Source organism: Chiloscyllium plagiosum, chromosome 5, assembly GCF_004010195.1.
Source record: "Chiloscyllium plagiosum isolate BGI_BamShark_2017 chromosome 5, ASM401019v2, whole genome shotgun sequence".
Classification (NCBI taxonomy): domain Eukaryota; kingdom Metazoa; phylum Chordata; class Chondrichthyes; order Orectolobiformes; family Hemiscylliidae; genus Chiloscyllium; species Chiloscyllium plagiosum.
The window spans coordinates 75,420,780-75,433,469 of NC_057714.1; the positions used below are offsets into that span (position 1 = coordinate 75,420,780).

The following is a 12,690-nucleotide window of genomic DNA, read 5'->3' on the forward strand; positions in this document are numbered from 1 at the left end:
AGGATTGTCGCCTGAATAGAATAGTCTTAATTCCATTTTATAGGCCTCTATTTGGATAAACGTGGCAATGTTAAAAATGATGCCCTAATGTGCATTCTAAGAGGTAATAAATGCAATGAAGTCGTGAATCCAACTAATCAACCATTTTTGTTCATCCCTCTTGTGCTAAGGTTCTTGGTCTACATACGCATGATCAAAAATATACTGAGCATTCTTCTCACGACAAAGAGTACATTTGGAAAATGCTTACTGTACTTGGTGGAATATATGCATTTTTCCTAATTGAAAAGCTGTTCACAGTCATATTGTCATTAAGAGGTCAGGTAAGTCAAAAGATAAACATCTCTGAAAAATTTTCAACAATGTGCCTCAAGAGTTCTTTTGTCAAAAGAGAGTTCACTCAATATTTGTTCTTATCCAAAGTAATCCTCTGATTGCTAATTACCATCAAGTGAAAACAATTGGCATTTTGTTTGTGCAATGGCAGTCTTGAAAAAGAATTAATCTTGGTTTGAGATTTGCACTGGGGTTGAGAAGCTAATGTTGCAATCATTTCCTTGTTGGGGGCTCGGAATTTCACCGTCAATGTGTAGCAATTGGAACCAGGTTGACCTCGTTGACTACAAGGTCATTGTTTGACCCAGGTTACCAATCCCAATCAGGAAAGCCCTGACTGACCGATATAACCAGGAGATGAGATCTCCTCAGTCAAGTGACTAACTCGGAGCTGGCTGGCCATAGCCAGTATATTACTGTTATTCTTTTTTGATAACTGACTTTGGTCTCCAGAGAAAACAAAGTATATAACCAAGAGATAAGAATCTTCTCAATTCAGATGACCGACTCTGAACCGGCTGGCCATAGCCAGTATGTTACTATTATTCTTTTTTGATAACTGATTTCTGAGCTGGCCAGCCAGTGTACACTGTTATATTTTAGTTCTCATTGGGGAACTGTTCTTTATTTTTTATTTTACTGGTTGATTGTAGCCTGTATGTTACTCTTAAAAAGGAATAATCAGGAGATTATATCTCCTCAGTCATGTGTCTGACTCCAAGCTGGCTGGCCACAGCCAGTGTACTGTGCACAAGTAAATAAAGGATGTCCTGGTGATGGGATACTGGCCTCAGTGCTGATATTTCACAATGATTATTGGGAAAAGGAACAGCTAATTGGTTGTAGAGAATGGGGTTGAACGACTGAAGTGTGGAAGACATAAAGGCATTATGGCAGATATTTTTGTGGCTGCCATTTCCAGAGAAAATGGAAGTACTGGGATTCAAGGATGAGAGACAGAGTTGGCACTCAGGACAGGACAATTCCTTGATTTTTCCAACATTGTCCTTGATGTCCTTCATGAGGCTATGAGGGTGAGAAAGGAGAATCTCTTCTTGAGGGGGTGGAAAGAGGTGGTTAGTCAACCAAACAAAACTCGTATGGAATCATGTGGGGAAAAGGTGATTGGCTGAAATGAGATCCCAAGAAATCAGGTCCAGTGCCATAAAATGTTGATGGCCTTTCTGCGTCCTGGTATGATGAATGCAACATGGGACTCTAAGGACAGGCTTTTGACTGTTCAATCTCATGCAGATGTTCCAGCTGTGGTATGTATGTGCGAAGTGTTTACTGAGCCCTCGGTAAGATTAAGAGCCACAGTGCTGCTGAGGACTTACTGATATATGCTGTTAGCGATGGTTGGAGAAGCCAATGGTAACTAACCAAATATCTCCAGATAGTCTGTGTCCCAATGACAGTCTATGTTGAGGGTATGATCTCAGTTGCCTTCCTGTCCCTTGTACCTCTCTTCTCATGCCTACGACTCATTTACTGCTGCTGAGGACTATTACAAACCGACTAAAACCCCTTCAAATATATCAAGGAGATAGCCTAAGCCTAACTTTTATCTTATTTAAAGGCAAGTGTAAGTGCTGTGTTTAAGATGTAATGCTACTCAGCTTTATGTAAAACACACTTTATTCTTACACCCAGTTAAAATACCACCAAAATAAAAAAAGAATTTGTATGACTTTAACTCAATTGGAAAACTTAACAGAATAATAGGTTATTTAACTACTAAACAGCAACTGTTCCAATATAGTGTCATCCCATAAACACACCCTTGGCAAAGGAAAATCTAGTAAAATAGATTGTCTCACATGCAATGTTTCTCTAATCCTGAAGAGAAATACACCAAAAGCAAATTCTGGCAGAGAGACAGAAAACTCCAGTCTTTTGCTGTGGCTAAGAAATGTTTAACAACTTCCACAATCAACTTCAAAACCCCAACAACTGAAAGCTAAGTTTAAAACCCCAGACCTGACTCCACCTTCATGCTGCTTCTATTGTTCTGGCTTAAACCCAGAGCTGCACAAGTTCTTTACTTCATTCGCTTGGATGAGACAACTCAGCACCTCTGGCTCAAAATCTCTCTTTAAAAAAAACCAAGACAAAATACACCTCTCAAAGCTAGAGTATCATCACAGGACTTTGAATCAAGATCAGAGGATAGTGCTCCAATTGCCAGCTGTTGCCTTCCTGGCCCTCACTGGGAACACATTCATACCGAAACCCCACTTTACAATGTCCCCACTAATACCAAGAGGATCATGACATCCTTTAGCGTTTGGTTAGAAATCTAAGTAGAGAGTGACTCTAAGTTTTTTTTTATTGCAGACTCCATATAATATCATAAATATCTGTATTAGTCACATTCCCATCACTAACTTGAACAGGATAGAGGAATGGATAAATTGGTGCAAGATAAATACTGTGCATCGGTTGTTACAGTACAGCGTGTGAGTTACCAGCTTGTATGGCATTCCAATAGGCTGCATGTTGATTTGCAGCAATAACAGAAGGAAGTCAAACTGTAGCACAGCAGGCAAGATGAATGCAGGATCAATGATGTCAGATTTAGATCTTTAAGATAGTCACATATGGACTTTTCTATCAGAAGCATCTCCAAAAGCTCCTTCTACTTTTAAACTGATAATAGCTTGTTTAAGTTTCCTTCAATTTAACTTTCTCCACTTCTCATAGTTACTGGATGAGAGTAGTTATTGACAATATCAGATTGGAGGCTGGGTGTGTCTAACTTGTCTTCACTTGTATTCATGTTTGAAATTCCCATCGGTTTCAAATGGGCAGCTCTGGCAATCAGAAGGTAAGTTCACCTGAAAATCACATGCAGGCATCAATGCATTGATCAATTAATGTTCTAATTTGTTGTTTGATTTTAGCTTAATTTCTACCCGATTTCCAAGCACCACAGAACTGTGGCATGATGTACATCTGTCCCCATCCCCCAATTGCTTTTGATTCAATGAATTAAATCAAATGCTGCTGTTAAATTGTAGTAGAATTTGTATTAACTTTTTTGTATTATTTTCTTCAAAACTAGCGACTTGCAGCTGGGCACTTGGCACATTCACATGATCTTCCAATGGACTCTAACTTGAATATCCATTCAGAAGGAGGCAAGTCTATTTCCACAATGCAACTGGTAAGATACTCCTTGGATCAATGCTCAGGTAATGTTGTATAGTAGGTTAATGAATCACAACAAGAAAACTCTATAAACTGGACTTTACAAGTATTCAGTATTGCCATGGAACATTAGGCAACCAAATCATGGACCAGAGGAAATAAAACTGATAAATACTGATATGTACACATTTCTTACTGCATCATCTTCCTTATACATCACAATGTCTAATTATAAAACTCAGAACCATGTAGGCCTTTCTCAGAAGTTTCAACCAATAGCATTTGTAGTGACCAAATTACTAACATGTTTCTTCATACCCTGCAGCATCTTTTCATTGAATGTATGTTTACTAGATTTATTTTCCCCCCAAAAGGCTTATTATACATTAAGGTAACATCTGGAATATTTCACATCCTGCTGTTTGCTAGTTTCTTTCACTTTGGATCAAAAAGGCTGCTTAACTTCAGGGTTTCCAAGTGGACAGTGGTTTTGAACAATGGTTTAGTGGTTATGAGCCCAGTATGCTTTAACTGCATTATTCCCCTACACCTTTTGATTTATTGGTTGATCAGCTTAAGTCTTTGTAATATGATTCATTGCAAATGGTACTTAGCAACCTAGTGTGTTAACCTCTAAGGAATCTTGCAGGTTGTATTCCATAATTTTTTTAATGAACAGGAAGTGAGGACAGACTTCATTCATGAGCTGTCAAAGGAACTGATGTTCCTCTTGTAGCTTTGCAAATATTCAGCAATGTACCCTAGCCCTTAAAATACTCAAAGGCATGCAAAAGAATCATTGATTCAGATGACCTGACAGTAAAGTAAGCTAGAACTTGTAAGATCTTTTAGAGGTTAACACATTAGGTTACCGAATACCACTTTCATGCACCATCCTTTCCTAATTTAAAGCAGTTTGCAGGATCTGAGCTTTTCCTTGTAAAAGTCTATTTGATTTCATCAAAGTATTATATTGTGTAATGTTTAAATTAGGTTTGAGTCAACTATATCAATGCTATTCATCTTTGTAATGACTCTTATTTATTCCTAAATATGTTTTAAAGTGGCTTCCTAATAGAGAATTTAGCTCCAATAAGAATTAGCTTGTTTGAAGTTTGAAATATTTCCACATTAATTTAAAAATATTATGCAACACCTTGTCCAAACACAATATGCTCTGATATTTGCTAACAACAATGAGTTAATGTTTATTTGGCAAAGATGATGATAATGACCAGGACATCTTCTGTTACCTTATGTAAGCTTATTTCCTTTTTGAAAATAGGGAAATCCAGAAGATTCAGAAAATGTTGAAATTCCGACAAACAATGCAATAAACTCTCCTGACGAAAATGCCAAGAGTAAGTACTACTTTGTGAATAAAAGCAGAAGATACAAATATTTCCAATGTCTCACCTTGTAATGCAAGTGTTTTTCACAATTATATAATCTAAATGTTTTACACAATATGCACATGGAATTATCTTAATGTAGGTTCTAAAGCTTACCTGCTACATTTAGTTATATAACATCCTGAGGTCATTAACCTACCAAGACCAACTTTAGATTGACAAATGGATCAATTGTCCTATTATTGACAACCAATCAAAACTAATTGGCAGAATCCGTTCATAACAATTTCTTACTTACATTGTTATTAGCAGTGATTCATAATTAATCATTCTGATGGTATAAAACTTGAATAAAGTTGGAAACGAAACATTTTGCCAAAATTTTGTCTTGCAGTCATCAGGACAATTCAAAAGAAATACCAATATAAAGGGAAATTATTTAATCTGTATGAAAGAGTGTTGAATAGTTGATAAGTGAACTTTTGTTAGAGCCCTTGCTGATCTTTCATTATTTTTATTTTATTCTTTTATCAATTTTGGTTTGGAGCTGTGAAGTGGAAACTGCCAGCGAAAGATGATTTTGGGCTCTGGATAACAGTTTGTGTTAAAACTAAAACAGACAAACAAGCTTTTGTTTATTCATGAGGCCAGACCTAGAAGTCCGAAAGCTTGTACTTCCAAATAGACCCATTGGACTATCTGGTGTTGTGTGATTTTTAACTTTGTCCACCCCAATCAAACACCGGCACTGCCACCTTTGAACCCCAGGAATGATTTGAGTGATTGTTTTCCAAACTGCTTTAAATGCATTGATATCATTTTTCAAATAAGTCAAAAACTGTATGCAGTACTCCCAATGTGGTCTTACCAAGGCCCTATATAGCTGCAGTAGGCATCTTCTATTATTTCTACATTCCAATTCTCTTCCAATAAACGTTGACTGGGAATGCATGTGACACTCTGCATTGCTCTATTGAAAAATCTTACATGGACTCTGCAGCTAGTGACCAAGGGTGCTGTTTGCCCCAGGAAATCAACACTACTCAAATAAATATTTCATCCAATGAATTTCATTAGAGAAAGAACATGAACTTAGCACAGCCATGCGTTTCGTTTTTAAAGCGACTGCCATTAAACCAGATTCTTGACATTTAATCAATCTTCATATACTTTGCTCCATATGTTTCATGCAACTTAAAGAATGACCTTCTCAAATTTAGAGAAGTTTCAGGCTGTGAATTAGAAGTATGTATTAATAGTATCGTCCAAGTTATACTGTGTATCATGACTGAAAAATGTTTTATTAATTATAAATTCCTCAATATACAAGTTATCAATGTCATTAAAGCTTATTACAGATATTCCAAAGGATATGGGATAAAGAAATGTAAACAATACTCGATTAATTAGATTTTCATCTAATATTGTATTGAGACTTGTTTATTACTTCAAGACAATTGAAATCTTCATGAAGTGTTGATTTCAATTCTTACAGAAGGAGAATTAATCAAAAAGCAGAATACTGCAAATGTTTAAAATCTGAGATAAAACAGATTTTGCAATACTCAAATAAGCCAAGCAACTCATGTGAAGAGAGAAAAAGTGTTAGTACTTCATGTTGATGACTTTTCCTCACAACTGGGAGAAGTTAGAGGTGGGATATGTTTTGGTCATGGGTGAATTGGACACGAACGAAACAAAATCTGTGACAGGATGGAAGACAGGAGAGACTGAATCATCCAGACCTGGTTTCGCATTCCTAGGTTGGGAGTGGCAGAATCAGAATATTTCTCCTCTCCACTAAATGTGACCTGGGAAAACAGCCTAGAAGTTGAGATTTTCATTCTTGATGGCAGAGTTCCCTGTGACTTGAGCCAGGTGACCCTGAATGAGATCAGAGGATGCCAGTGGTGAATTGGAGCTGAGCAAAGAGCTCTGTGCACCAGCAATGTATTAAAGTTTCAAAAGAAAAGAATGAAAGCTCTCACCTCTCATATATCTCTTGTGTCCCAACTGTGCCTGTCCATGCCACATCATGCCCCCTCAAATGACATGACATCGCATAGCCATGTGCTAACATGCCCCAACACTCATCCCATTAGCCCTCATACTTTGTGCCAATCCATGATCCTCATCGACCATTGTTTTCCCTACATTTACAATTCCAACACATCCAGCCGATATTTGGACCCAACCAAAAATGAAATAATGTAAGTTCTAAGTATCCATTGTAGACTTCAGTACACTATATTGGAAAACAAACACTCATTCATAAAAGCCTATTTATTATATTTGCATTCTTTCAACCACAAGGTAAAGTCACTATAGTCTTAACAGACCATAGGGCTGCTCCCTCAATGGAGAGAGAGAGAACTAGTGTGGTTTAACCTGAGAGTCACCGTGCCTCAGGTGAGGGGAGAGGTTGAAGAGTTTTATCCTTCATGGTAACCTCAGCTTCCCTATTCAAATATGCAATACCTTTAAAAACAAATATTTCATTCAAGTACACAGTTCCTTATACCAGCAAGCATTTGAATTCATAATCCTACACCTCTGTGAAGCTGTCAGTCAAACAGTGAAATTTCAGTCAGCCTGCTGTGATGATTCATGGCTGTGAAATCAGTAATGCAGCACTAATCCAGAAATGAAAACCCAAGGCTTGTGACAACAGACCAAGTAAAATAACAAGAATTTTTTTTTAGTACATTGGATTGTTTCCAAAGATGTAATAGGCACATCTTTAAAATGCTTTGACAGCTTTACAGGACCTTTTGATGAATTCTGTTGACATCCTTGACAGGTCCCTTTGACAGTTTTAAAAAATAGAAATACACAGTATGGAAACAGGCCCTTTGGCCTACTATGTGCTAACCATGATGCCATACTAAACTAATCTCATTTGCCTGCAAATGGTCTGTATGCCCCTATGTTATGCCTATTCAAAAATCTGTCTAAATGCCTGTTGAACTTTGCTATTGTATCTGATTCTTCCACCTCTCATGGCAGCTCATTCCAGACACCTACCATCCTCTGTATAACAAATGTGCCTTGCACATCTCCTTTAATCTTTCACCCCTCTCACTTTAGACCTATGTCCCCATGTATTTGATATTTCCACCCTGAGAAAAAAAAATCTTTGACTATCCACCGTATCCTTGCTCATCATAATTTTATACAGTTCTCTCAGGTTGTCTCTCAATCTTTGATGATCTAGTGAAAACAATTCAAGTTTGTCCAACCTCTTCTTATAGCTAATACATACCAATCAAGGCAACATCCTGGTAAACGTCCTTTTCACCCTCTCCAAAGCCTCCACATATTTCTTTTCATGTGGTGACCAAACTACACAAAATACTCCAAATGTAGCCCAACTAAAATTTTATCCAGCAACACGTCTTGCCAATTTTCATATTCAATGCCCCTCCTAATGAAGCCAAGCATGTCATTTGCCTTTTTATCACCTTATCCAATTATGTTGCCACTTTCAGGGAGCTATGGACGTGGAGTCCAAGGTCCTTGTGTAAATCAATGCTCCTAAGGGTCCTTTTATTTAACTTCCAAAAATGCATTACCTCATACTTCTTTATATTAAATTCCATCTTCTATTTCTCCATCCAACTTTCTAACTGATCTGTATCCTACAGTCTCTTTGGACAACATTCCTCATAATCCACAACTCCCCCCATTTTCATGATGTCTGCAAACTTACTAATCAGGCCACCTATATTTTATATAAATCATTATCATTGACCCCATATCTTAATCTTTTAGACCAGCCTATTATAAAGGACCATGTCAAATGCTTCATGTATGCACCATCTGCTGCTTTACCTTCTGCAATCATTTTTGTCACTTCCTCAAGATCAATCATTTGTTTTTTAAGGACCTTTGACAGATGCTGTTTATAGGTCTTTTTAATAGTTTTGATAGATCTGTTGTCAGTTCCAATGAGCTTGACAGTTAACGAGTTCATGCACTTTTATGCACAGTTGTGCCTGACCTCTCCCAAAAGGTACCTGATCGCTGCCAAAGGGCACATGACCTTCCCCCAGAAGTGCTCCAGGTCCATATTCAAAGAGAAACCTTAACTCTTCAAACAGCATCCCAGCTATCCAAGGTGAAGCAATGCTTTACAATCACTTCCTTCAAGTTAGTTAACTGTATTCACTTAGAAGGCCCTATACAGCCTTCCAGACCCAACAATTTCAGATGATAAAATCTGCCTCATATTTCGTTTCATTCACTTTGCGTGTTTCAAATTTTCTCTTGTCTTTGGTTAAGCCCGAAACGTTGATTCTCCTGTTTCTTGGATGCTGCCTGACCTGCTGCGCTTTTCCAGCAACACATTTTCAGCTCTGATCTCCAGCATCTGCAGTCCTCACTTTCTCCTTAAAGTCAGTCACACTTGTATTCGTGTACATCTTTTGTTTCTGTTTCTTCTCTTGCCCACCACCTTCACTGAGCCCTGCACAACTTACACTTCTGTCATTAAATTTTCTGTCATTAACTCTTCCTCAGTCATCTTCTGCTCGGATTCTGTTACATCTTTGACATTTCCCAGTTCTAATGAAATGTCATCAACCTGAAACCTTTGTTTCTTCCTCCACAGATGCTGCCAGACCTGCTGAGTATTTCCAGTGATTTCTGTTTGAACATGTGAATTAATGACAGGTGTATTCCCATTTCTTTCTCTAACATCAAGGACAATTTATTCTTTGCAGAGGAACCATTTAACCTACTTGCTGTCATGATTGTGGTGGGTGACAGCATGCACAACTTTGCTGATGGTCTCGCCATTGGTGCAGCTTTCTCATCTTCAATTGAAAGTGGTATTACCACCACCATTGCTATTTTGTTTCATGAAATTCCCCATGAAATGGGTGAGTTATTGGCTAACTTCTCTATCTTGAAATCAAGTCTTGCAAATGTAGTCTCGCAAATTGTATTGATTAACTTTGTTGCAAATGTCATGATGGAAATGATCGAAAGTTGAGACAATTGCTTTGAAACCTCTCTAAAGCAATAAAAGGTGAACACCCTGAAATTCTTTGCTATTTTTGTCAAGTTGCTGCCTTAAAATGAATATGCCTCCAATCTGGGATGGCAGCTGCTCTCACTGTGCTACTTGCTCCACAATGGCTGAACTGTAGTTTGAAATGTGCAGCTGGAAGTACATTGCATAATTCATAATGTGAGATGGTGTTACAGTTCCCAGATCCTAAACTTTAATGTCTTTTCCAATAGATGGCACTCATACAACTGAGTACTTACTATTGACTCATTCAACTTGCTTATGAATACCTATTGTTGATCAGATGCAAAGAATTCTTAATGAATTCCAGTTTTTTTTTTAGAACTTGCTGTGTTGCATTCGTCATTGGCAATTCAGTCCTCTGAGCTTTTCAAGCTAACTCATCAAATAAACAGTTGGCTTGTGTTTTCTGTGAATATTAACTCCTTATAACATTTGAAAGAAAAGCTGTAAACTATTTACTAATTAAAGATCTGCCTTTATGCAAATGTTGAGTGAGATTTTCATTGGATTCTTAAGGTCCACTCTCACTGCCCAGAATGATCATGGAAAGCTTTACAATATACCCTTCCTGATGAAAGGCTTATGCTCGAAACATCAATTCTCCTGCTCCTTGGATGCTGCCTGACCTGCTGAATTTTACAGCACCATAGTCTTGACTTTGATCTCCAGCATCTGCAGTCCTCACTTTCTCCCAATATGTCCTTGGGTAGAGCACACATTTGGAGCTCACAGTGTTTTGTGAAATTTGCCATCCGCAAAGGCCTGGACATAGAGATTCCCAGGAAGCTTGTTCTAACCTTTTTGAGGCCAAACGGAATGGAGTAGAACATCAACGTAACAGTCTGTGGTCATACTGGTAGGGATCATTTTATTAATGTAACATTCTCATTTGGTCAACACAGAACTTAAAGGATAAAATCACTCAAGATGACTAATGCAGACCTTCAACATCAACTCTGATTCCCCGCATGATCCTCATATGCTCTGTGTCCTAAAATCTAGCAATCTCGGCCTAGTCCTGGACTCACCAACCAGGGCATGTCAAAACAAGTTTTATACATTTCAGAAAGATCATCTTTCATACTCCTCAACAATATAAGCCTATTCTACTCAATCTCTCCTTGTGGGTAGATATCTCATTCTAGAAATCTAGGGAACCTTTATTGGAACTTGTCCAAGGAACGTAGATACATCTGTAGGTAAGGAGACCAGAATTCTGCACCTTATTTTAAAAACAACCTCACCAAAGTACTAAATCATTTAATTGCAACTTGCTTATTTTTATACTCCCTTCTAATAAGGCCAACATTTGCTTTCTGAATTGCTTGTTGTTCTTGTTTTATGTGATTTGTGTACAAAAATAATCAAATATTTCTGAAAAAGGATTAACCCATCTGTTACCTTTAAAAAATATATTGGATTGCTATTCTTCCTGTCAAACTTCCTCATGTTATGGGCCATCTCCCATCTTTGTATCCAATCACAGAGCAAATCTGTTGTTTTATGGCCTATGTTCAAGGCAGACATGCGTGCATGCTTAAGACTATTACATAATGTTACACAGTGTGGCACGGTGGCTCAGTGGTTAGCACTGTTGCTTCATAGTGCCAGGGACCTAGGTTCAACTTCCACTTCGGGTGACTGTGCAAACTCCACACAGACATTCTCCCCGTGAGTGCGTGGCTTTCCTCCGGGTGCTCCAGTTTCCTCCCACAATCCAAAGATGTGCAAGTCAGGTGAATTGGCCATGCTAAAATTGCCCATAGTGTTAGGTACATTAGTCAGGGGTAAACGTAAGAGTTTGGGTGGGTTGCTCTTCAGAGAGTCGGTGTGGACTTGTTGGGCTGAAGGGCCTGTTTCCATACTGTAGGAAATCTAACCTAATCTAATCTAAGAAAAATGTGACTTACCAATATAAAGTTCTCCCCTCACCTTCAGGTACTCTGTGAGAAATGGAGCTAGTGTAATCAGTCAGTTCTGTGTGCGTAATTTAAAGTAACATAATTAAACATGGAACCCAGACTCTCTTTGAATGAGAGTCCACGTCAAAGTTACTAGAAAGATCAATGTCTGGGTCTCAGTCGTAAACAGCCTTATATCTTTTGGATTAGATTAGATCCCCTACAGTGTGGAAACAGGGCCTTCTGCCCAACAAGTCCACGCCGACACTGCGAAGAGTAACCCACCCAGACCCATTCCCCCTGACTAATGCACTTAATACTATGGGCAATCTAGCTTGGCCAATTCACCTAACCTGCACATCTTTGGACTGTGGGAGGAAACTGGAGCACCCGGAGGAAACCCACGCAGATACGGGGAGAATGTGCAAACTCCACACAGTCACCTGAGTCTCCCACGAGGAGATTGAACAGTTCATCCACTTTACCAACACCTTCCACGCCGACCTCAAATTCACCTGGACCATCTCAGACTCCTCCCTCCCCTTCCTAGACCTTTCCATTTCTATCTTGGGCGACCGAATCAACACGGACATTTACTATAAACCGACCGACTCCCACAGCTACCTAGACTACACCTCCTCCCACCCTGCCCCCTGTAAAAACGCCATCCCATATTCCCAATTCCTTCGTCTCCGCCGCATCTGCTCCCAGGAGGACCAGTTCAAAATACGTACAACACAGATGGCCCCCTTCTTCAAGGACCGCAATTTCCCCCCCGACGTGGCCGACGGTGCCCGCCACCGCATCTCCTCCACTTCCCGCCCCCCCGCCCTTGAGCCCCGCCCCTCCAACCGCCACCAGGACAGAACCCCACTGGTCCTCACCTACCACCACACCAATCTCCATGTACAGCGCA

At 39.0% G+C, this 12,690-nt stretch overlaps 1 protein-coding gene across 1 annotated transcript in view; it reads left to right on the forward strand.

Moving 5' to 3' along the window:
• LOC122550319 (zinc transporter ZIP12-like) overlaps positions 1 to 12,690 on the forward strand; it is an 82,379-nt gene that overhangs the window by 41,970 nt on the left and 27,719 nt on the right. Inside the window, exons 7-10 of the mRNA XM_043691043.1 lie at positions 160 to 323; positions 3,401 to 3,502; positions 4,772 to 4,847; positions 9,560 to 9,718. Coding sequence (XP_043546978.1) covers positions 160 to 323; positions 3,401 to 3,502; positions 4,772 to 4,847; positions 9,560 to 9,718 — 501 coding nt within the window. The remainder of the gene's footprint in view (positions 1 to 159; positions 324 to 3,400; positions 3,503 to 4,771; positions 4,848 to 9,559; positions 9,719 to 12,690) is intronic.